The 26,884-nt window shown below is 32.9% G+C and overlaps 1 protein-coding gene across 1 annotated transcript; it reads left to right on the top strand.

Moving 5' to 3' along the window:
• Positions 1-3,339: 3,339 nt before the first annotated feature.
• LOC143638558 (fibronectin type III domain containing protein 3C1-like) lies at positions 3,340-26,604 on the top strand. The gene is made up of 26 exons (XM_077106450.1): positions 3,340-3,417; positions 4,058-4,180; positions 4,850-4,925; positions 6,290-6,366; positions 8,114-8,399; positions 9,223-10,689; positions 11,811-11,863; positions 12,238-12,380; positions 13,968-14,027; positions 14,384-14,522; positions 15,024-15,077; positions 15,186-15,307; positions 15,393-15,567; positions 16,306-16,392; positions 16,852-16,990; positions 17,614-17,682; positions 18,096-18,214; positions 18,329-18,431; positions 18,851-18,957; positions 19,157-19,270; positions 20,223-20,372; positions 23,183-23,457; positions 23,806-24,018; positions 24,437-24,603; positions 25,658-25,779; positions 26,266-26,604. Exons 1-26 carry the CDS (start codon positions 3,340-3,342, stop codon positions 26,602-26,604), a joined length of 4,857 nt encoding a protein of 1,618 aa, XP_076962565.1.
• Positions 26,605-26,884: the final 280 nt, after the last annotated feature.

The raw sequence follows: 26,884 nt of genomic DNA, 5'->3' as shown, positions 1-26,884 counted from the left end.
TGTGGCATTTTGTTTCTTTAAAGCTGTTTCATGTTAAAGTATTACATTTATAGATCGACTACAGTGCAGAGTAGCAGAATAATGGTAAATTTGTGAGGAGAATAGAACAGCAAAAATGGAAGCTTCTATAGAATTTTTTCAGGAGATTTCAAGAGCCTGGAAAGCAAAATTATGAAAGCTGTATTGAAAAAGGTACTTCACCTCATAGAGTAGTTAATTGACCTACCTAATGAGATGGAAAATAGATTATGTTGGGAGAGAGGTATTTAATGAAGCAACCCTAGAAATTCTCTACACTGAAAAAAAAAGTCCTTGGCAACCAAGCCTTTGTCAAACTGTCCTTCATTATGTAGTTATTTATCTTACTTTTATATAATGGATGAAAGCTGTATTTGAAGCAGATGTTAAATTAGGTTGTAGACAAGAAAATTATATGTCATATTACCTTTATTCTACCCTTGCGTATAATAATGCTGATAAAATTATAAAAGTTAAGTTCTGTAGCTTCTACACTTTAATTATGCAGGATTTTTATTGGATAAACTAAAAGGGATAAGTGTATCTTTATGAAAGTAATTGTAAGGCCGTTCTTACGCTCAAATTTTTGTGAGTCTTATATAGTTAATTAGTCATAGCATCTTTCTATTATTGAAGATCTACCTAAATATGAATTTAGAGGTTAAGTTTATAATAATAAAAGTAATGACCTAACATAAGGGGAAAAAATCAAGTTTGCCAACTGCAAAAAGGAAATGTGATTCCTTATATAATAGAGATAGTTTAACATAGAAAACTCAAATACTAAAAAAATAATATAATAGAATGATACCCGATTAAAGGATAAGACAATTTTAAGTGTTTATATTTTAGAAACTCTAATGTCAGTTAATTTTTAGTTTTAGAACAAGTAAAGTCCCCTTTTCGTTTTCTACCTCAGGCTGTCCACTATGAATCTGTTTGCATATAGATGTCACCCGAGGTTGAATCAATGGTTAAATTAATTCTAGGCCTAATTGTAGAAAAGATAAAGAACTAAAGAACTAACTCCTATTAATTTTACACAGTATGTGTGCACAAATTATTGGAAATTCTGATGAACATTAACATTAAGGAATGGGAAAGGAGATGACAGATAGACAGCTATTAAAGAGTTTCTTGGCTAGTTTCCATTTGTAAACATCATCATAGGTTATGTTTTAAATTTGACCAATCCAGCCATTAGAATGAACAAGCAAATAATGACTTTTGCCCTGAATGAAACAAATGCTGTGGTGATAAAAGAGATTTAAATTAATATCAGGTGGTGCTTGGCACTATTGAGTAGATATTTTAAGAAATTAGGTTGGTAGCTATTTCCTGTATCTCTAACACATGAGAACATTCATATTTTCTTGGTAGTTTTACTCCATATTTATTTTTTAACTTTTTAAATTTTATTTGTTCTTTTTAGTTACACATTACAGTATAATGTATTTTGGCAAATTATACATACTTAGAGTATAACTTATTCTATTTAGGATCCCACTCGTGTATATTTTTAATTTCTGGTTTTTAAGCCAGAAATTTGCTGGGCACTATGAAGCACACCTGTAATCCCAGAAGCTCAGAACACTGAGGAAGGAGGATCATAAGTTCAAAGCCAGCTTCAGCAACTTAATGAGACCCTAAGCAACTTGGCAAGACTCTGTCTCAAAATAAAATATAAAAAAGGTCTGAGGATGTCGTTCAGTAGTGAAGTGCTCCTGGGTTCAATCCCCTGTACCAAAAAGAAAGAAAGAAAGAAAGAAAAATAAAAACCAGAAATTTATTTCTCACAAATCCAAAGGCTGGGAATTCCATTATCAAGGTACCAGATTCTTTTGAAGGCCTTATTGCTTTGTCATAATATGGCAGAGGGCATCACAGAGAGAGCACATGTGAGAGAAGGTGTGATCAAGAGTACTCTGTATTTCTTTCTTTTTAATATTTTTTTTTTTAATTGGAGGTGGACAACACAATATCTTTATTTATTTATATGTGGTGCTGAGGATTGAACCCAGTTCTCCACACATGTCAGTCAAGTGTGCTACCACTGAGCTACAACCCCAGCCCCTCTGTGTTTCTTTTTGACATTAAAACAGTTTTATTTTTAAAGCAAATATTAAATGAAAAACATGTATTCACAAATAAAAAGTCTTCTAAGACTAATATATTAAAACTAGGGCTGGGGATGTGGCTCAAGCGGTAGCGTGCTTGCCTGGCATGCGTGGGGCCCAGGTTCGATCCTCAGCACCACATACAAACAAAGATGTTGTGTCTGCCAAAAACTAAAAAAAAAAAATAAATATTAAAACTATAAGGAGGTGATGCAGATAGTGACTAGAATTATGACATAGTGATTATTCTATTACCATGGAGTTGTGGAACCACACAGTAAACTTCATTTGGAGTATCTACCTAGCTCCAGAGAGGTTCCCTCTTGAATAACCTCTTTCTCCACCTTCAAAATAATCAGAATTTTCTTTCTGATTTTTGGCCAAGTGTTTTTGGAACCAAAGACTGGACAGTTACTCCCATATTTTGTCACTTGGTGCCATCTATACATGAACCTAGAAAACATTTTAGGTTTAAAGGTTTGCTTCAAGGATTTGGATCATGTTTAAAATATGTGCTTTCAGTATCTGAGAGAGTTAAGGTAAAATTCTGTGTTCCTATCTTTTTTTTGGTGGTGGGGGGGGCAGTCCTGGGATTGAATTCAGGGCATCCAACCACTGAGACACATCTCTAGCCCTATTTTGTATCTTATTTAGAGACAGAGTCTTACTGAGTTGCTTAGTGACTTGCTTTTGCTGAGGCTGGCTTTGAACTTCCAATCCTTCTGCCTCAGCCTCAGGAGCTTGTTGTGCCTGGCTATTCCTATCATTTTTAAAGGAATCTAGTTAGCTTTTATAGATATTTGAAGTCTTACCTGGTAATTAATACTATAGATTGGAAATCCGGTGTTTGAACTCAATCTTAGTGGATCAAATAAACAATGACTAGAAACTCTAGACTGCAGGGAAATTGAAGTATCTTTATTTGTCTTCATGTGAATGAAGATCAAACATCATCAAACAAAAATCCTTGACTGCAAATTTTATATTCAGTCACTTATGTAGATCAATGATTATTTTAAAATGTTGCTGTAAAACAGTTTTACTTAAGTAAACATTTCTAGAGTAAAAAATTAAGATGGATTTTCTCAAAAGTATTGTGTCAGGTTTTTTCATTTAAAGCCATGACTGACTTATGTGACTAATCTAAGTTTTCATTTTTTTTTAGAATCATCACTCATTTTGAAAGTCACTCTTTTTAGATGTGATGGAACACCGGGTAGCACCTACCCTTACTGAAATACCTCTGATAGCTCCACTTATCAATAGCGAGCCCATGTATCAGGTAAAAATAGTTTTGCTTTTCTTTTCATTGTAACTGTTTAAAATATTCTCAAATCCTAGTTTTTATTTAGAAAAAGTATTCAATATTTTATGATTGACCACTTATTTGGGAATATTTTCATTTTTTATCATCATAGGTTTATCTTCCTTGTAGGCCTTTTGAAAATCACTTAGGGCATTTAACATAAGCTTAACCCACATATAACTTCCTTTGGAGTTGATATAGCTGATTTTTCAGACTCCTTTGATCAGTACAGAAGTCCTGATGCTGTGTTTTAAAGTCTATAGTACCTACAGTCTCTTCTGATTTTAAAAAAATATGACGCTAACATAGACTAACATCCTTTCATATTCATTCACAGATGAGTTCAGCTTCCTAATATTTAAAAGTATTCTGTTTGAACAGCAATGACTTCCATGTATATGATCAGTTTCCAGAAATGAAGAAAGAGTATAGTTCAGATTTAGCATTTTCTCCTTTCTTTATTCAAGAGAAGTCCTATCTCAATATGTTCTGTACAAAGATTACTAACTTTTCTTCTCTTGAATTAAAAAAGAGCAAAGATGTATATCTAGTTATAATTTTGTTTGAAGTAAAAGTGGTTGAGTTAAAATTTCATTTAAATTAATTTTTTTACTAGATGGAGAGTAATCATATAGACCCCACTTTTGCAATACACTATTCCACCAATTATTCACAAATGATGACTCCTCCCAAGAGATATTCCAGATGGCCTTCTTGTCCTCAGTACTGGATACAACAAGTAAGTCTGAATTTTATCTTTATATTAGAAGTTTTATTTTGTGCTTTTCATTTTATGGAGCCTTTATTTTGGGGAGAGGGGCAAGGGAGAAGTTGATCTTCGTACCTCAATTCACCTATTTTCTGTGATCCTACTAAGTTTTACTTGGGTGCAGGAGGACCTTTTCATACTAAGGAGTATTGAATTTCCCTCACTAAGTGTCCATTGATTCAGTGTACTCTTCTCCTTGAGTTTTTTGCTTGTTTGTTTGTGTTTGTTTGTTTTTTTGTGGTGTTAGGGATTGAACCCCTGGCCTTGTACATTGACTAGGCAACTGTTCTGCCACTAAGCTACTCCCACAGCCCTCCTTGAGCATTTTGAGCCATCCATAGTTAGTGGGTCTGAATATTATTTTAAGGGTAATAATAAATTTTAATAGATTGGTTCTTTTTAAGGAGCCAGGCACATTGGTACACACCTGTAATCCCAGCGGTTTGGGAGCCTGAGATAGGAGGGTCACAAGTTCAAAGCCAGCCTCTGCAATGTTGAGGTGCTAAGCAACTCAGTGAGACCCTGTCTCTAAATAAAATACAAAATAGGGCTGGGGATGTGGCTCAGTAGTCGAGTGCCCCTGTGTTCAGTCCCAGTACCAAAAAAAAAGTGTATCATTAAAGAATAATTTATTTCTAGATTATATTGGTGCAAGTTAACGCTGGGGAGACCCTCACTATCAAGTCTGATGATGGGACCATTCAGAATATTCAAGGTCAGTTAAAAGCATAATTATATGTGTGTTATATTATATCAAATAGATTAAGTTTAAATATTAGAGTGAGATTACTAAAAACTTACTAATAACCTTTATGGTTGGAGCTAGATTAAATACTGATAAATTAATATAATACTCATAGGAGCTTCACATCAATATAATAATTCCATCTTGCTAATCTTACTAGACAACTTCATAAGAAAGGTACTATAAAAAAGAGAGATTAGTTCAAGAATTCCATTTGAAGAAGTCCATATTTTGGAGACTTGATAGCCACTTATAGTTTTAGACTATTCCATAGGACCACTAAAGACCTTCAGACAGCTCATTCATTCATACATTCAACACGCATTTCTTTAGTGCCTAGTATGTAGCAGCACTGTATTAGACATTTAGGGTATGATAATATACAGACGGGAAGGGATAGATAACATAATAAATTATGTATATAATTTTATATATGTATATTAATTTTATTATATGTAATATATTTTCATTGTTTTTATATAAAGATATTATGGCTTTAATATTACCTATTTCAAATTGAGATAATTTCTATTTTAGTACAATTATTTTGTATCCTAAAGTGATTTTTGAGATATATCTCAAGAATTTCTACAAATATTATTCTCTAGCAATGAATTTCATATGACTACTATTTAAAAATTATCATGAACTTATATTTATTATTTTCCCCATTACTAAAAATAGTTACCATTCTAGGATTTAAAGCCACATATATATTTAAAACTAAGTACTATTTCTAATTTCAGATAAAAAAGAATGGTTACATACAAAAGTCTCTTTTGTGCTGTATTTTGAGTTACTATACAATCATATGTTTCAGATAATAAGAATACCTAGTATAAATATAGAGCACCACATGAGTGATGTTGGGTCCTCCTTTATAAGGTACTGTTTCCTAAGATAATTTCACTTTAATATTATTGGTGGGAAACCTTAAAATGAAAATTAATTTAAGTTTATTATACATCACTATAAGAAAGATATTTTGTGGTAGAGAGTAAAACTTAAATTTAGCAATATGTAATCATAGGTGAGAAAGAACTACCAGAAGGCTGAGAGTTCTTTTTCATTAGCAGTATAATTTGCCAACATTTTTATGATATAAATTTTACCCAATATCCATTATGTGTTTCAGTTATTTTCCATTGGTTATGATGAATTCACAGTGATTTATTTATGCTCTGAATCCCCTTTGTGAGTAAACAGCACACACTTTCAAAATGACTAGCTTCTATTGAAGTTTAGTGCTGATTTTCATTATGCAATTTTAACTGGTTCCTGTAATGGACTTTGTTTAAATTTATTACAGTATTTATTGATAATAATTTTCCTAGGGCCTGCTGATGTACCTCTGATGTCACCAAGTGGAACTTTACCACCAATATATCTTCCTCCTGGTTACATGTCTCAGGTATGATAGTGTGGGTTTATTTGGTGTTCTAAATTATAATTTACCATTTTTCATTATGTCACTATATAAGAGCCTATAGGCATAGGTGGCTCTTTGATAAAAGAACTTCTGGAATAGTATTTATGTATTCACTTTACTATTACTATCATTACCAAAAAACAATGGCTTTCAACCAAACCTTAAAATGCAATTGTTTAAAGTGACTGATTTTTAACCAAAATTCCCTTGGATTGCCTTGTAAATGATGCATAACTTATCTAATGAATTTGGATCTCTTAATCCTCCATTCTTTTCATGGTTGTTTCTAAGTAAGTTAATCCATTTTAACTACCTATTAAATTGCAACAGTAATTACTTCTGATAGTGTGTGTTCTTTAGTCCTTAAAATTACTTAGTACTTTCTGTTTGGTAGTATTTCATTCACAGACTACTACAGGCACATTTAAGAAATTCCTTAAATATTTATCAAGCACCTAAAATGGGCAGGGAGGTATGTTTGGCTTTTGAGATTAATGTTTCATGGCCTTGGAAATTTAATAAATAATTGAGAATATGTCTGTTTATGCTTCTTCATAGTTTTTTTTTTTATTATTAGTGACCCTATCTGGTTCTGTGTATTGCACAGCTGAGGAGATGAAGAACATGCTAAACAAGTCAATAGTTTAATTCTAAATAGACTTATCTGTTGGACAATAGCTAATGAAAACAAGTGCATATACATCTTCACTCAGCGATTTCACTTTAAGGAACTTATCCTTAAATTTGTTTTTACAGATTTGGAAAAATAAATGTACGAGATTATCCCTTAAAATACTGTTTGTAATCACAAAGGTTTGGAAAAATCCTAAATGCCTGTCAATGAACAACCTTATAATATAGCCACATAATGGAGCACCATGAAGCTGAACAAAATACAATAGAAAACTATATATTGGTATAGAAAACTCTCTAAGATATATTGCTGAGTACAAAAAAGAAAGTACAGAGTACTGCAATTAATGTTAACTTTTATATAGTAAAAAAATAAGGAAAAATAAGAATCTACATTCTTATTTGTTTGTGTAGGCATAAAGAAATTCTGGAAGAAGTCATAAGAAGCCTAGAGTAGTTGTCTACTGGAGGGAATTGAATAGATAAAGGTTAAGAGAGAAATTTAATTTTATAATTTCTTTCACCTTATGGTTTTTTGAAGTATGTCAATATATTATCCATGGTCAAAAATTCCTTTTTAGGAAGAGGATTGAGGGGGGAGGGAAGAGAGGTGGGAAAGGGGAGGAACAGGAATGAAATTGACTACATTATACTATGTACATTCATAAATATATCACAGTGAATCCCACTTTGTGTAATTATAATGAGCCAATTATAAGTAAATACATAGAAGGAGGACCAGTAGAGTAGAGGAAAGGGGCCAGGGGAGGGAGGAGGGAAGGGCAAAAGAAGTATTGGAGATTGAAATGGGCCAAATTATATTATGGATTTATGAATATATCCATAGTGAACCCCACTGTTATATATAAATATAATGCACTAATAAATACAAAATACTACCTCTTTAAAAAGCCATGTATATATAGGAAAAAGGAAGAATTAATCTTGCTTTCTGCTTTACATTATAGTTTCATTTAATAATTGGTTTTTGATGTTTGATTTCTTGATTAAGATCATAGAATATAAATCAAAATTTAGTAGGGAAAATCTAATGTTTATGATTTCTAATATATATTATGACTCTCTTCCATCTTAGGTGGTAGAAGACAATGGGATTCGCAAAATTATCATTGTGCCTCAGACAATTGACTATCGCATGCCCATGCCTGCTCCTATACAACAAGTATCACACTTCATAACACCACCCTCTCTTGTATATCCACAAGCCCCTCAACTGATGTTTCCCCAACCTCATGTGGAATTTCCAGTACCTTACATCCAAGAACTTGTGCCTCAACAGCTACCACCACTACCACCACCATTGCCACCACCACCACCACTGCCACCTCCACCGGCAACATTTATTTACCAGGAGCATCATGGTAGTGTACAATTTTCTTTTTTGGGGGTGGGGTACCAGGGATTGACCTCAGAGGCACTCCCACAACCCTAACCCTTTTTATGTATTTTAATTAGAGACAGGGTGTCACTGAGTTGCTTAATGCCTTGGTGTTTCTGTGGTTGGCTTTGAACTTGCCATCCTCCTGCTTCAGTCTCCCAAGCTGCTGGGATTATAGGCATGCACCACTGCACCCAGCTATAATTTTCTTAAATAAGAACTATTTTGAGTTTGTTAAAATTAACATATATGAACAATTACTAAAATGAAAAAAGTGGAATATAGTAACATTCTGTGAATGATTACATTTCATATAGTAGAACTGATGTCATTCCATAGGGAAAATGTTTATTATTCCTAAGGTTTATTTATCTTGGGCAGAATGTTCATTAAACATAATTTTCTATAAATATTTGTCATACTTTGATATAGCATGTGATTTAGGACATTAATTTTTACTGACTGGGTCTATTATAACATCAGATTGGAAAAATCATTAAAAATTTTTTGATTACTAATGCCACACACTTGGAATATAAAAGACACTGTGAGGTTGACATTATAATTATCTTAAGACCTTAAAATTTGGAAGTGGAGTTACTAAACACTGTATTTACTCATGTTTTTCTTTCTATACAAGTCAATATATTATAAATATGCAGACATATACCTAATATCTGTTAAGGCAAAGTGGGAAAGAATTTCAAGTAATGCATGGTTTATTGATGCTCTTTTATTGGTTAGGTAAGAAAACTTGAAATATATAATTAGTGTGATATTAAACATCATCGTATTGTCTCTTTTAGAAACCTACTCTCATGGAAGAGCAAATTATAACCAATTTGATGAAAGGGCTGCTAAAGTGGGAGAATATATGAAGAAAAAAATGAGAGAACGCCAAGTTGGTGGATACAAGAATAGTTATATGGTTAACAACACCTCTTTGATTGTAAACAAAACTAATGATTTTTCTAGTATTTCTGGTACTCCAGGCACTTATTCTGTGCACTGTGCTCCAACCACCTACACTGCTGACAATACATCCAACATTTATACTGTGGAAAATGCTCCAAGGACCTACACTGTTGGCAATACTTTGAGCACCTGTACTGTGAACAGTGTCCCATGCACCTACACTGTTGAAAATACTTTGAGCACCTACACTGTGAACAATACTTTAAGTACTTACACTGTGGACAATGCTCCAAGTACCTATACTGTGAACAATGCTCTAAATATTTATGCTGCTGACAATACTCCCAGTACCAGCACTGTTGACAATCCTCCAAACACTCCCAACACTGACAAAACTCTCAGTAATTCTTCAACTGACCATGTCCCTAACACTTCCACCTCAGATAGTACTCCTTGCCTTGACAACACTGATAGTGTTACAAGCCCTTCCGGCACTAATTATGTTCCCACGACAACCACTTGTGATAGAACTCCCAAGCTATCAACTGTTGACAGTACACCAAGCTCTCCTATTTCTGATGGTGCTCCCAACACTTCTGTCCTTGAAAATGGTCCTACCATTTCTGTCACTGATAGTGCTCCCAGTACTTCTGCCATTGATAATGCTCCCAACACTTCTACCATTGATAATGCTCCCAACACTTCTAGCATTGATAATGCTCCCAGTACTCCTATCATTGATAATGCTCCCAGTACTCCTATCATTGATAATGCTCCCAGTACTCCTACCATTGATAATGCTTCCAGTACTCCTACAATTGACAGTGCTTCCAATACTCCTACCATTGACGGTGCTTCCAGTATTCCTACTATTGATGGTGCTTCCAATACTCCTACCATTGATGGTGCTTCCAGTACTCCTACCATTGACAGTGCTTCCAGTACTCCTACCATTGACAGTGCTTCCAGTACTCTTACCATTGACAGTACTTCCAGTACTTCTACCATTGACAGTGCTTCCAGTACTCCTACCATTGACAGTGCTTCCAGTACTCCTACCATTGACAGTGCTTCCGGTACTCCTACCATTGACAGTGCTTCCGGTACTCCTACCATTGACAGTGCTTCCGGTACTCCTACCATTGATAATGCTTCCGGTACTCCTACCATTGATAATGCTTCCAGTACTCCTACCATTGATAATGCTCTCAGTTCTTCCAATACTGCCAGAACACCCAGCACTGCTAGGGCTCTGATTGAGAGTAATCATGGAAAGAAATTGAATGCTATGGGAGGTGAAGACAACAAACAGAAATTAGGTGGAAAAGAAAACAAGAACCAATCATCAAATGTAAAAGGTAAAACCAAAAGTTTGGTTTAGTTGACAATGAATAAACATTCCAATGTTTAGGACTCTTAGCACATTTTAAATATTTAGATGCCATTTTCTGCTTCCATTTCCCTTTTTCTTTGTATATAGCTACATATAAATTATTTTTCTAATTTATTTTAAATTGATTAATATTATTTTTGATTGACAACTCATAATTTTTTTTATTATGGGACTGAATGCAATGTTTTGATATATGTACACTGTGTAGAATGATTAAATGAAGGGGTTGGGGTTGTGGCTCAGTGGGAGAGCACTTGCCTAGAATGTGTGAGGCACTGGGTTCGATTCTCAGCACCACATAAAAATAAATAAATAAAATAAAGGTCCATTGATAGCTAAAAAAAAAAAAAAGAATGATTGAATGAAGCTAATGAGCATATCAGTCATCTCACTTTGTTTTTATGATGAGACATTTGAAATTTATTCATTAATTTCAAATATACAATACAGTATTATTGCCTATACTCACTCTGCTGTGCAATAGTTTTCAAAACGTGTTTCTCCTATCTGAAATTTCAAACCTTTTTATTAGAAACTCCCCATTCCTTCCCCATCCCCCAGAGCCTGGTAACCATTCTATTCTCTACTTCCTATGAGTATGAATCTATTAGATTTCACATGTATGGAAGATCCTGCAGTATTTGTCTTTCCGTGCTTGGCTTATTTCACTTAACTTAATGTTCATCCATGTTACAGCAAATGACAGGATCCCCACCCCGTTTTAAAGATTAATAGTATACAAAACCATACAAAAAGCTCCTTTTTAAAATCAAGAAGAAAACTGTCCTCATGTAACATTTGTGTACCACATAATTTTTTTTTTCAGTTGCCTGCCAGTAAAATATTCAAATTGCTCTACAGTTCTGACCAGTTCACATGATTTTAAATTGAGGACTTTTGTTCATCTTTTGTTAGAATTTGTTTAGTATTTTATACTTGGCACTGCTCTCTTTAAATCTTTTAATGTAAATTGCTATTAGGTGTTTATTTATTCTCTTGGTGATATATTTGTAGTGGGATAGTGGACCCCTTTTTCTTCTTTTTGCCAATGTAATATTTATATCGGTGTGCTTTTTTAACTTTTAGAATGCAAAACAGGACACAAAAAGAAATGCTATTACATCTGTGAGAAACCCCTTGTAAGTAACTAAAGTGAATATTTAAGCATTCCTTTTCATTTGTTTTGATGTTTGAAAACCTGCAAATTCACTTGTATTTTATTTTTCTCTTGTTTTTTCCCCACATTTTCATTGGTGCATTGTAGTCTTGCATATTTTTAATTTAAAGCTTTTACAGAGTTATTATTTCATAATCTTCTTTAGTAACCCAGTAAGTGAAGATCTGATGTGGCATTGTTAAGGATAGGATTAATGGCTCATTGTTTATTCACAGTATTTAAGTACCCAACATGAGAACAATAATATAGTTAATATCAGGTAAGATTTAAGGAGACTATATTATCAATTCCAGATTATAATTTTTAAGTATGCTATTTGAATTTTTGCTATTTTAGGTTTCTGATATCCAAACAAGATCTGCTGTTATTTCATGGCATCTTCGTGGTTCTGAGACATGTGATCATACTAAATCCCCCGTAACATTTGAACTGGCAATATCTAATAATGGTAAAAATGGAAAATATAAAATCGTTTATACGTAAGTCTTTCTTTTTAATCAGTTTTCATTTCTTATAATTCAATTAAAATATTCTATCTAAACATACAGACCCTAATTATGCTGGATTCTAAAGGTTTTTCTTTTTCTAAGCTTTGAATGCATTTTCTACAGAAATCATTTTCTACATGGTGGTAGGCTACCAGATCAATCCACTAAATTCATTGAATTATAAATATATTAGAGCTGAGGGGGACTTTAAATATCAACTGGTCCATTCTTTTCAGTCTAAAGACTTCTTATTTTGGTGAATTTGAACTCAGGAAAAAGTAAACCTCTAGTTCTCCTTCTCATTTTTCACTTATGTCATTTTAGGACAAAATAAAGTTTCACATAACTTTATAATGCCTTTGGGTACACAAGCAGTATACATTGCCACAGAAATTTAAGACTTGGTCTCTACTAGGGATTTCATTATAGGAGCTAGTTATAAGATGGAGGCTGTGATAGTAACAGATGAGCTCAGGAATGCATCCAAAGGCTAGAACTGGGACTAGGGAGGATAAATCAGAAGACTAGTAAGAACACTCTCAGCCATTCCCAACAGTTTCTGGACTAGATGGGGATATGCAGTCTGCAAGAGAGTGAGGTAAGAAGGCATAGTGGGAAGGAAATCCAAATGGGGAAGGAGGAAAAATTTCTATACCCACAAACAACTAGGCAATGTCATCCAGAGATCAGGGAGCTATCTGCACAATATTTTGAAAAACATATCTTAAACTTTGCTAGAATTTGTCATCTGTACTCAGAGAATCAATGAAAATTTGAATTTGACTATAGATTGTGTAAAATTTTGTTTCTTTTATAATTAGGTAAATTTTTATTGCAATATACAATACGCAATATTGGGTAGTGTAAATGGAAGATGTGAAAAGCTGTGTATAAAATTAACTTCATGAATTTACATGTCAGTCTTTTCTAGTATTATGCACTCTATAAAATCATTGTTTTTCATTTAAAAATACTTATTTACTAACATTGTAAAAACAAAAAATAAAAACTTGCCTAGTGATCACTGAGTGGAATTTGCTCTAAAGTATCAATTTTTAGCTTTTTTGAAGTGTGTTTTAGGACCTAGAGCCTGAAGGGAGTTCCTTGAGATAGTAGAGTACACCTAGATGTTTGTGATTATTCAGGAAGACATATAGACATGGGAAACAGTCACTTTCTTCATGTAACAGATAGGAGCCCACTCCAGAAAAATTGCTCTGTGTGACAGAATGAATAAATTGCATGACATGTGTTGTCTGATACTTTTCACATCTACACTATTTAAAATAAGCTAGTTAAAAACAAATCTCTATTATTAATACAGTGTAAACACTATGTAGGGGTTAAGATAGTAAAATTTTGTTTCTTAAAGCTATATTAACTTGGCATTCAAATGAAGTATTTTGGATTATTGATATCACCGTTTGATGCATCTAAAATGGGTTAAATTTATTCAAACTTAAGGTCGATTTATGGTTTGATTGTCAATTAAATTGATAAGATTAGGACTGCTCTACTTAGCATATATTTTAAAAAATTATGTGTGAGATACATTACTTAAAAAGGCTCTTTTTACAGTGGTAATGGAGTTATATTTACCCTACGTGATCTACAGCCATCCATGGCCTATTTTTTAAGGTAAGAATTCCATTTTACACAATCTACCCACACAGCCTGTAGCCAGCCAAACTTACCAGTTTGAACCAGTTCACTACTTAAAATTTATGCAACCAGCCTAACTATTTGCCAGCAAAGTGGGCTTTCCTTCAAGCTTCAAAATAACCACTCCAAATCCAGCATTAGTTTACTTTTTCATTTAGAACAGATGAGAGAGTGCTTTTGGAATTAGTATCTGCAAGGACCCAGCTGTGTTCTATTAGTAAATTTTTTATAATAAGCTGTTAAGAAATGTGTCTGGAAATCCGAGTTTGTGATTTAATACATGCGTTAGAATAAGTATTTGAAAATTTTTACAATTGTCATTACATTTTTAGAGTTACAACCATAAGAGGCTCGGGACACAGAACTGTGTCTGAAGTGTCTAGCTTCACAACACCAGGCTGTGAACCGGACCCTCCACCTGCACCCAAACTGATTAACCGATCCAAGAGTAGCCTGAATTTACAGTGGAAAGTAAGGATTGTACTTACAAAATACAATTTTAAATGCTCTTTTTACCATGTCTTTAATTTTAAATGTGAATTTATGCATGCCTCATCTGACCTCTTTCCCTAGCACTTTTTCTATACAATAATCCTTCTCTTCTATCTGCATCAAGTGTCAAGTAAAGTGAGAAAAGTCAATAAGAATTTTGTTAATAAAGCTGAAGCACTAATTTCTACAACCTAAATTTAGTTATTTACAATTATAGTTACCAATAAATTTACCTCACAATTTACTTAAGTATTGATTTTCTTCTTTGTATATAACTTGGAAAACACAACAAAGCATAGAATCTAGACATGTCTTATAGAATGTAAAAAATACATTTTAACTTTAAAATTTGGATTGCTTTAAAAACAAAATATAAGAAGATTCATTCACAGTAATTTATGTCATTTTAAATGTATATACATATGTATGCAACATATGTAAAAACAGCTGATCATGATTTTATCTTTCTGATATTTCTAGGGTTCCAATGATAATGGTTCCAAAATAAACAGCTTCCTTTTGGAATGGGATGAGGTACACAATTTTATCTTTAAAAACACTTGGTTGTGAATAATTATTAATGTTATGATGAATTTTGTTCTTAATTTTATAATAGTCTAATACTTTGTATCTATCATTAAGGGTAAAGGTGAAGACTTCAAATGTTGTTATGTGGGTACCATGAAACAATACAAGATCCTTAAACTGAATGCTTCTACAAAATATTCATTCAGATTAGCTGCCAAAAATAACTTTGGCACAAGGTACATTGAATTATTTACAGTATTTAAAAGTCTGCCCTTCCATAAAAACCTGAAAATAATTTATCCTCCTTAATCTACTTTTCAGTGTCTTCAGTGAAATAGCAGTTTTTCATACATCAGGAACTATGCCTCCAACACCTTCACCTCCTAAACTAAAAAAAGCAGGAATCTATAGCTTGTCACTAGAATGGAGTCCCCCAGCTAACTCAAACCCAAATGACAGTCTTACTTATGTACTAGAAATGGAAGAAGCTGGATGTGTAAGTTTTCATGTTTTAATCTTTAACCTCAGTGTTAGGTACATTTTATATGCATTTCTCGATTGAAAAATACTTAAATTTGTTTATCTTACTATCTACTCAGTTCAATCAGAGATTATATGATTCCCAAGTCTGTACTCTGGATGAGATCAATGCAGAGTCAGAATTATGCAAGCCTGAACAAATATGCAAGTCCTGCAAATTAGCTAAATGTAGCAGTCACTGTAAGGACAACATGGAGATGCAAAGAAATGTGTTAGTGTCCTCAATTTTAAGCCTCTTCTGAATGATCTTGAGTGGTCACACAAATTTTCAGCACCTTAACATAATACTATCAAGCTATGTCCTTTCTTTGTCTTCTTAGATTACTGATGTGTGTGGGCAATTATTTTATTTCATTTTGAACTTTCAAATCTATACCAACAAGGCTAGTCAATTTCAAAAGTAGCTATAAATTGTTGTGCATATTTTACCATAGTTGAAATAAAGCAGCTAATATTGAAAAGTGTTTTATATTGCAAGTATTATGCAAAGCGCTTTCACATATATAATCTTACTAAATCTGAAAAGTAGGAGAAGCTCTTCAAAGGAAAAAAATCATCTCTATCTTTTAATATGGAGATATGAAGGTTCAGAAAGACTAAGGAACTTGATCAGCACTATCTAGCTGGAAAATAAGATGTTAGAACTTGAACCCAGGCCTTCCTGATTCCTAAATTCATCATCTTTCATTTCCAGGCATTAGGTTTTAAACCTAAATACAATGGAGAAGACCTCTCATACACTATAAGAAATCTTCAGAGAAGTACTACATACAAGTTTAGGGTATGTAGATATAATTTATATATTTGTGTCATATTTTAACATAAAATAATACTCTTCACTAGAGATAATGAGACTTAGCCAGGTGCTGTGGTGCACATCTGTAATCCTGGCCGCTTGAGAGGCTGAGACAGGAGGATCACAGTTCAAATCCAGCCTCAGCAATGGTGAGGCACTAAGCAACTCAGTGAGTCCCTGTCTCTAAATAAAATACAAAATAGGGTTGGGGATGTGGCTCAGTGGTCCAGTACCCCTGAGTTCAATCCCTAGTACCAAAAAAAAAAAAAAAAAAAAAAAAAAAAAAAAGAGGAGACAATGAGTCTTTTTTCTTTGAAACTATTTAGCATTTAGTTCTCAGAAATTCTCACTTAAATAACTTGCTTTTTATTTGCAAACTGTACACTACAAAACTAGACATTTATTTCCAATGGTCAAGCAAGGAACTCTCTTTTACTCAAATAGATGTTTGCCTACAATATGGAAGGAAGAAGTAACCCCAGTGCGGAAATAAAATATACTACCTGTCCAGATAAGCCTGGGCCACCTAGAAAACCACACATAAGGGGAAAGATCCATGCACACAGAGTGAAAATCGGATGGGGTAAGTAATGTTAACGTATTTAAATTTTGCTCTTTCTGTCTTCACTTTTCAGAGCAAATCTTCTTTTAATTGCCCTCAACTTTATAAAATATTGTCTAAATCATTTTTAAATGAAATATTCTGCCATATAAATGAACTTAGGTGTAAACCATATTGTTTCTAGTTTTCTATTGAATTTTCTATTGCTGTATCATTAATTCACACATGAACAAATTGTTGAATTTTATGAGTTATTAAATATTATGCTTATTCCAAGTAAAATTACATCTAAGAGGCCATAATCAGAAGGCCACATCAATGATAAATATCACCTTGATAAGAAATTATATTTATACAAATATTTTTGCCTCAAAACTAGAGAAATGAATTTTTATGACACATATACTTGACATTTCAGTCTCTTCCAACTAGCATTTAAAATATTATTTAAATGCTTTATGGCCAATATCTTAGCATGCAACTTGTACTATAGTTTATAATCTTTTTTTAATATTTGTATATTAATTCAAAAAGTTTAATTTTGTTTTTTCCTCTGTGAAAAAATTAATTTGTGAGATAAAATTCCAGTGAAACACTTATAAGTTTATCAAGCTTTTTCAAGTTAATTTTATATCTCCTTCCAGAATCACCCAAAGATAATGGTGGAACAAACATTTCAAGCTATAGTTTAGAAATTAGTGAAAATTCAAATGGTAAGACATCATCATGTTTAAAGATTTTATTTTGAAATAATATTAGACTTTACCTATAAGTTATAAAAATGGTATAGAGATTTCACATGTAAACTTTTCACTTGGCTTCTCCTAATATTATTATCTTAAGATAACCATATTGCAATAACCAAAATCAGGAAATTAGCATTGGTACAGTCCTATTAACTAAATCCCAGAGATTGGATTTCTTGATAACAAATCATGTTTACTTACTGACATCTCAAGATTTTATGGTTAATTCTACTTGCAATTCAATTATTTAACTATATAGAGAATTGAATCATTAATTTCCAAAACAGTTACTACTGAGTATATATATAATGTATCATGAGGACCTATAAAATTTATGTGACCTATAAATAAATTAGATAAATTTGCTTTTATACCTTCAGAAAATCTCTGGAATACAATCTACACTGGCCCCACAAAGGAATTTTTATATAACAATTTGAAACCTGGTACTACATATAAACTGAGAGTCCTTTGCACTTCTCCAGTAGGCCAAAGCCAGGTGAGGAAAGAGGGGAAATTTTTTAAATTAAGATGGAAATGAATATCTTACTAAATGTTTTATAAAATTGATCTTAAATTTAGTAAGTCACAAGGTATTTTGTATTTCTCTTAGCCTTCAGATATTTTGACCATTCAAACACCAGCTCTTTCTCCTGCATCTTGCCGTCACCCACCCTTAAATGGTAAAACGAAGTCCAACGAAAGGAACCTTCAAAGTGGTGAGGCTTCCTTGTCTGATTTGATGAATTCACTTCAATTTCCTGTTCTGAATTTTTTTTGCACATTAAATGTTATTGCAGCAGAACAAATATTTATTTTTTAATATAAAATCAAATATTGCTTAGCAAATATTTCTCAATATTGAAAACCCCAAATTTTTAATGTCTGTAAGTCAAATTAAGAAGTTAATTGACATAATGTTTTGAGTCTTCTGTTACTTTAAGCATTTTTAAATACAACTGTCTTAAATCATTTTGTATTATTTTAAAGAAACACCCTTAAAATTATTTCTAGGGTTTGGGAGTGTAGCTTGGTAATCGAGTGCATTTATGCATACATAAAGCCCAGGGTTCAATCCTCAGCACACAAAAATCTTATTTTTTAAAATGTCAAATTTATTTTGTGTACTGTACAGACAGTCCTTCTGCTAATGGAAACTCTGAAGCACTTGTACCTGTCAAAAAGGTAAAGGGTAACCAAGATGACACAAAAGAGCAACCTGGCTCGGAAGATGGATGCATAGTGAGTAAATTAATTCCTGAGGAATCCACAGTTCTTTGGTTAAAAGTAGCAAATAGGGCTGGGGAAGTTGTACTACTTAGTTGGCCCATTTTATTTCATTTCACTTTGGATAAACATATGCTTCTACTTGTAGTTTTTTTCAAAGTGAGGAATGACCATACCTGCAAAATCATTTATGCGTTTGCTTCTTTGTTTTTAGCTTGGATCTCATTCAGTGACGAGTGAAACTGCACCAGTCCCAGGCCCTCCTTCTCATTGTGGTACACCTGTGCTAAACTGCAGGGGCCCAACCTGTGTTGTTGTTAGTTGGGGAGTATGTTATCAATTTATTTTTATTCATTTTTGCTAATACAAAGGCACATTAGTACATTTAGAAAGTTTTTGGAAAGCCTAGAAATCTGTAAGAAATTAGATATTAGAATTAGGGTCCTAAAGATCTTGGACCATGGTTTCTAGAAAACATCTAGGACCTAATGCCAATGGTGTTAGGAAGACAACAATGATAATCCTGCTCTACAGATCTATATTTAAGGAGAATAATAAATTTAGAAAACTAAAATAAGCCATCAATAGGTAGTTAATTGAATTTTTGAAACCAATACAAGAGGGCTGGGGTTGTAGCTCAGTGGTAGAGTACTTTCCTACCATGTGTGAGGCACTGGGTTCAATTCTCCGCACTGCATATAAATAAATAAATAAATATCCATCAACATCTAAAAAAATTTTTTTAAATACAAGAGATAATAAATTTAAATCAATTTACAAAATAGTATTTTTAAAAGAATTTCATTGATAAATCCCTGATATTTTTTAAGAATTTCCCTAATTGTTTAGCCATATAGGCATATTTATATTTTTCTTCCCTTATCCCAGACTAAGTACAGTGTTTTTAGCATTGACACAAAAGCTTAGTCTGTTAATAATAAATTACATAGCTGATTACATCAAACACTAACCAATACTAATTAAACAACATTAATATATGTTTGCTTTTTTTAAATAACACTTTTGAAAATAATTTTAATAAATTTTGAAAAGGCATTCACCTAATATGTGGGATTTAGCAAATCCTTTTACTTAAATTTTATTGAGTGCTTTAATGTAAATTACAGTGTCCTGCCTGTGTTTGTTTCTACTTGTGTCTATCTCATAGCATCTGATTCTAAATTTTAACATTGAAAAGGTCACGTTGTAGCTCTCCACAGTATCTAATATAGTGACCACTTAGAGAAGAACTCAATTTCTGTATTCATTACATCTTATAGATTCCTGAAAGCAATGGTGCTGAAATCACTGATTATAGACTAGAGTGGGGACAAAATGAAGAATCAATGCATTTGATTTACACTGGTCCTTGTCTGCGTTATGAAGTTAAAGGTCTCAACCCTGCAACTACTTATTTTTGCAGAGTCCAGGTAAACCTGATGCTTCCTCCAATGTAAATGGGAAATAGCTATTAACCTACACTGTCCACATTTGTAACACTGATAGCATTTTCAGTGTAGACCAGAAGCATGTCCATGAGGAAGGGACTTCCAAATCATAAATATTTTTCATATTCAGCAACAGCATTCTGAGCTCCTTCACATGCCATCTGGCATCTACCTTTCATTCCAACTTGATCTGTCATTATTTCCTCCACAATTTTGTATTTCTCAAATTTCCCTGAACTTAGCAATCACCTGAAATGCTTATTACAAACACTAATTCCTACAACCCATTCAGATATGAACCAAAGTTTCTAATTCAACGTTTTGCTAATTGGTATATTTAATAAACACCCACAGTGACAATTATTAAGGAAATATTGCATAAAATCTTTATTTCGAACAAGCAAGTCAACTCAATCACCACCCCCAAGTATACCTTCTACATTAATACATACTGTGCTATCTGCCTGTTTTGTCTCAACGCTTTTGCATTAATATGTTCCTGAAAATCTTAGTTGGAACTAAGAATTATAGAAAACATCACTTAAAGGTTTGGAGAGAGTCCAAATTTAAAGTAATCCAATATGTTCTCCCTATAAAATTTAAGTCATCAAAATATCCTAGGAGAGGCTAGGCTCATAACTCAGTGGTAGAGCACTTGCCTAGCATACACAAAGCCCTAAGTTCAATTCTCAGCACTGTAAAGAAAAAGTTGGGGTGACCAAATACCGTAGAAACTCTAATACTGGGCATCTAAGCTCCATCTCCCACTGCCTTTCATAACTGAATGTCATTTATTTATTTATTTTACCCATTGATCAACATTTTCCCTTCCTTCTCTCCCCAGCCTCTGGTAACTATCATTCTACTCTAAATTTCTATGGTATCAACAGTTTTAGATTCCACATGAGTGAGATCATGCAGTAGTTTTCCTACTCTGCCTGGCTTATTTCACTTAACATAATGATCTCCATTTCCATCTATGTCTTAGCAAAAGAAAGGATTTCATTCTTTTTATGGCTGAATAGTATTCCATTGTGTATATATACAACATTTTCTTTATCCAGTCATTACTTGATGGACACTTAAGTTCTTTTCATTTCTTGGCTATTGTAAATAGTGCTACAATGAATATGAATGCAGACATATTGATTCATTTCCTTTGGATAAATAGTAGTGGGGTTGTTTGATTGTATGTTAATTCAATTTTTAATTTTTTGAGGAACCTATATTGTTTTCCATAATGGCTACACTAACAATGTAACAATTCCCACCAACAATGCATAAGGGTTTGCTTTACTCTACATTCTAATCACCACTCACTATGTTTTGTCTTTTAATTAATAGCTATTCTTAGTGGGATGAGGTGAAATTTCATTATGGTTTTGATTTGCATTTCCCTGATTAGTTATGTTTGTTTAGCATTTTTCATATATATGTTAGCTGTTTGTGTGCCTTCTTTTGAAAAATATTTGTTTAGGTCTAATGCCCATTTCCATTTTTTGCCAGATTATGATTTATTTCCATGAGCATTGCTCCTCCAGATCAACCCATGTCCCCCTGCTTACTATGTAAACTTCTTGTTTTTTTCTCTTTAACTTAATAAATTTAAGCTGATACATAAAAACTTAAAATCTGTACATATTAATGAGGTATTCTTGGGCACATATGCCAGAGAAATGAAAACTTAAGTCCACAGAAAGACACTGTGTATGAATTATCATAGCACCTTTTCTTGTAAGAGACCAAAAGTAGTAAAAAGAGGTTGAGGAAGAACTCTAAAAACTCAACAGTTAAAAATTCAAAGAACCTAGTTAGAAAATGAGCAGAAGACATGAACAAATAATTCACAAAAGAGGATATACAGATAGCAAATGAGCACATGAAAAGACGTCCAGTTATTAACTAAATGCACAATGAGATGCGTTGGCATACCTATCAGAATGGCTAAACTAAGCAGAGTGTGAGGTGGCACATACCTGTAATCCCAGCGGCTTTGGAGGCTAAAAAGCAGGAAGATTGCAAGTTCAAAAGCCAGCCTCAGTAACTTAGTGAGGCCCTAAGTAACTTAGCCAAGACCCTGTCTAAAAAAATAAAACAAACTATATGTGTATGTATAAATATGGCTGGGGATGTGGCTCAGTGGTTAAGCACACCTGGGTTCAATCCCTGGTAGCCTCCCCCCCACCAAAAAAAAAAAAAAAAAACAGCTAAACTAAGGCACAGTCATAACACCAAATACTGTCAAGGAACAAAGAAACTGGATGGCTCATATATTTCTGATGGTAATTATAGCCCCTCTAGAAAAGAGTATGGCAATTTCTTACAAAATTAAAAATTACCTGGTTGTAACATCATACTACAAATAAGCAAAATATTATGTTTGGAGGAAAGTAGGTAAAGGGTATATGTGTATTTATAATAATCTCAAAATAAAAAGATTTTACAAAAATCCATGAAATTTGTTGAGTGGATATGAACGTCTAGCTACCACCAACAAAAATAGAAAGTACAACAGGAACAAAAAGGAAAAAAAAAAGGTTTGGTGTGGTGGTTCCATTTTAGCACTTTTTTTTTTTCTGAAGTTCCATATTAACACTCTTCACTTATCTTCCCTTATATACTCTCTTTGCCTTCCTGATTATGCAACTTAAAAGTTCCTTTACATTTTTCAGCAACTTAGAACCATATTGTTTGCATCTGAGTTTATGGAAATTTATTTCATTATGTGACAACATGGTTTATGCACAAAACAAAGTAATAATGAATCTCTAACGAAGCATATACATTTTCAGGCTGTAAATATAGTCGGAGTTGGAATGTTTGGAGGAACTGGCGTAGTAACCACACCAGCAACTGTGCCAGCAGTAGTGCCAATGTTACATGAAGTTGAAAACAAAGTTCCTACCACATTGGCATCATCCTGCCTTGCTATTAAATGGGAGGAACCAGATTGCCATGGCTCTCCTATCACTGGATATAATATTGAATATGGAGATAGAAAAATCTTGAATGTTGGTAGAGTAACAGAGTGTCTTCTAAAAAATCTACAGCCTGACACCACTTATAAGTAAGTCATTTATATCTTACTTTGAGTGAATGGAAAGAGCTTTGAGAATTTTGAGCGTTATCTGTATTTTGTATATTTTATTTAATCTACATAAGATTTTTTTTTGAAAAGTATTCTGCTACATCGGAGAAATTTGGCTTTATTAAGAGCCAGTTTCTCCTTCTCATCAATAATTTTCAATAGTGATTATGCAAATTTAAGAGTTTTGATTTGAAAATTTGTCTCTGATAGTGTAATATCATGGTCAATATCCTATATAGGGTTACTAGGGATTTAGCATATATGTAGAAAATTATTTTCTTTACTAAATATAAGTGAAAATATCTTAATTTTTTCTCTTAACACTAGAATCAGAATTCAAGCTATCAATCATTATGGACTAAGTCCTTTTAGCCAATCAATAAGAACCAAAACCAAGCCACTACCACCTGAGCCTCCACATCTTGATTGTGTGGTCTATGGACATCAGAGCCTCAAACTGAAATGGGGTAACACTTCAAACAAAAGACTACTTTCCAACCTTATAAGCTATAACTTGTTAATGGCAGATCGTTCTGGCAGGTAAACTATTTTTCTATACATATATTGTAATAAAAATGGTTTAAATTTTTATTATCTTAATCCTATAATCCACAGTGGTTGCAATGAACTAATTAGATGTAAAAGCAACCCATTACCATAAATTTTTTTCTCATAGTTCAGCTCTCCATTTTTGCCTCTTCCAAAGCACTTTTTCATTTACCTAACATACTTTAAATACCAGGAAATAGAAGGTATGGAAAGAAAGAAAATCAAAACCTTGTCATTATATTTATGATCTGCTTTTTTCCCCATTGTATTTCATCTTTCTGGCTTTAAGTTGCTTTCCTTAGGCCTTATTGAGGTTTTTAAAAGGTTTTAAGTTAGTTATATAAAGAGTTACTTGTACATGTGATAGGTGATTAATAATATCACTTCCCCCATCTCCATTCCCTCCCAGATTCTCTATCATTTACCATGGGCCTTGTCAAACTCACAAAGTGCACAGATTGGGTGAATATACTCAATACAAATTTAAAATCCAGGCATGTAATGAGGCTGGCGAGGGACCACTTTCTGGCGCCTATACTTTCACTACAATCAAAGCCCCACCACCCACACTTAAAGGTAAGTATTATTTGCCATAACACTAAAAGTTGCTTAATTTGAGTTCCAGTAGCTCATATATAAAATTTAGTAGCACTGATTATTTAAATTCAATAATATAATACCAAAAGAGACCAGTATTTAATTATGGATTTGAAGCACAAATGTAGAATTTAATGAGACTCCAAAAATCCATATTTTTAAATATCTTAGAAATCATGTAATCCAGCCAACCACTCTACCACCACTACTATTTTTAAGAGAAATAAGCTAAGTCCCTCAAATGGTAAGTAATTTAGCTAAAGGGCACTCAGGATCAGTGGCAGAGTCAAGATTGGATTATAGGCTCCTGATCCCCATAACAGTACTCCTTCTGCTTTGTCATGATATCAATTCCTTGGTGTAACTTTTACTTTCTCAAATGGTTAATTACATGACTTATCAATTGAGAGCTAAAAAATAAGGCCCTGTAACCTTAGTTTATTTCAGAAACTCTAAATTCACTCTCCTGATTCGAACAGTAAAACAAAATGCTGTTTATAATACAAAACAATGAGTCTAATTTAGTCTTAACTAGAACATATTAGAATTAAATATGATTTAGACCACAGTAATACCTTCCCCTCTTCCTGAACAACATCCCTATATATTTAAGCCTCATTTTCACAAAAAGTAAGATTAATAATGTAAAATAAACAGCCTGCCCACAGTTGCTTTCAAATGTATATGAAAATGCTTCCAAATGTAAAAATGTCCAATAGAAATACAATGCAGGAGATTGTACCAGAAGGGAATAAACAAAAATAACAAAAGTTGTAAACACATCTTAATAGAAAAACTAAAAAGTATGCATTATCAATTGATAGTTTTAGTTTCTTAAATTTTTTATTAGTGATTAAGATGCCTGATGAAATAGTGATGATATAGTTAAAATAATAAATGTATCTATGTATTTTTTAATTAAGTGTATATGGGCTGCTGTTTAATGGTCTTAGAATTGTATGACAAATTTCAATGTATCCAAGATCATCTAGAAAAAAATGGAATCCTATAAATTGAAATTTTCTTTTTTTAGCACCTAAATTACATCACCAGAATAACAATATTTGTGACATCAAATGGGAATCTTTGGAACCAATAAAAGGAGATCCCATTGTTTACAGTCTTCAGCTGACCAGAGAAAAAGGAACTGAATTGGTAAATTCTTGCAAATTTATTCTTTAAAAATTTATAGTTTTATATCATGTTAAGGATTGAGCTTTTTGTCAAGGAGTATGATATTCTTTCAAGATGCTTGAAGTAACTAAATCTTACCTAGTCCATCCTCCCTAATGGTTATGTACATAATACTTATTTTAGACAAATAGCTTGATCATTTAATTAGCTAATTACTATTGAATTATTTGGTATTTCTTGATTCTGCTGACCACAATCAGTGACTCAATTCCAAACTAATGCAATTAATCTTTAACAATTATAAATTTTTATTATTTCATACATTGAACAAAACTACCTAAATAATACTGAATGCTCTTAAAATATTAGAAAATAGAGTAAATTTTTAATTTTGTTGTGAAAATGTTCTTGAAATGAATAGATTCATATCTTTCCTGTTATCAAAAATATAGGTATACAGTTAGATAGATAAATGAATAATTTTCATTTTAACTTTTTTTCCTTTAGATTTACAAAGGACCGAACACTTCATTCTCCTTTTCCAACTTCCTCACAAATTCACATTATCGCTTCAGGGTCTGTGCTGGACGCCAATATCAAAATTCTGCTGGGATGCAAGAAATCTGGGGACCATATAGTCCCACCACTCTTTTCTCAACTCATAAGCAACAGCAGGGGCCTGGTAAAGGTGGGGGAGGAAAGGGAGGAAACAACCCCAGTGAAGAGAAAGATGAAAAGCACAGACTAGAGATGAGTGACGATACATTTGTTCTAATCCTTGTGATAGGATTTGCACTTGTTGCCATTCTGTGTGCTGTTGCAATTCAACACTTCCTAATCAATTAGTCTATTTTTGTGCCTTTTCTCCACTTAAGGAAGTTCTAAAACAAGTGACATCAAATGTAGTAATTGTTAGATATCTCAGCTCTTAGTTGAAAGTAAAACTCATTTGGTAGAAATTCTTTAAAACTTTTACCTAATAGCAAAAGAACTGCTTTTAATATTCAAGAAATCCACTGTGACATTAGAGGAGATTTTCTTCCCTTAGGGAGTATGTATATTTAAAATTCATAATTTTAGAAACAAAAACACTTCAATTGATATGCAAAACTAGAATCTCTGTGGA

Source organism: Callospermophilus lateralis, chromosome X, assembly GCF_048772815.1.
Source record: "Callospermophilus lateralis isolate mCalLat2 chromosome X, mCalLat2.hap1, whole genome shotgun sequence".
In the NCBI taxonomy this organism is placed as follows: Eukaryota; Metazoa; Chordata; class Mammalia; order Rodentia; family Sciuridae; genus Callospermophilus; species Callospermophilus lateralis.
The sequence above is the reverse complement of the archived record's forward strand: the minus strand, read 5'-3'. Positions and strand labels throughout refer to the sequence as shown.

Excerpts from the sequence above, each read along its gene's own strand:
- LOC143638558 (XM_077106450.1), top strand. The coding sequence starts at position 3,340 with ATGGAACACCGGGTAGCACCTACCCTTACTGAAATACCTCTGATAGCT. Across the intron at positions 8,400-9,222 it reads TATTTACCAGGAGCATCATG|AAACCTACTCTCATGGAAGA; the intron begins GTAGTGTACAAT and ends TGTCTCTTTTAG. Across the intron at positions 25,780-26,265 it reads GAGAAAAAGGAACTGAATTG|ATTTACAAAGGACCGAACAC; the intron begins GTAAATTCTTGC and ends TTTTTCCTTTAG.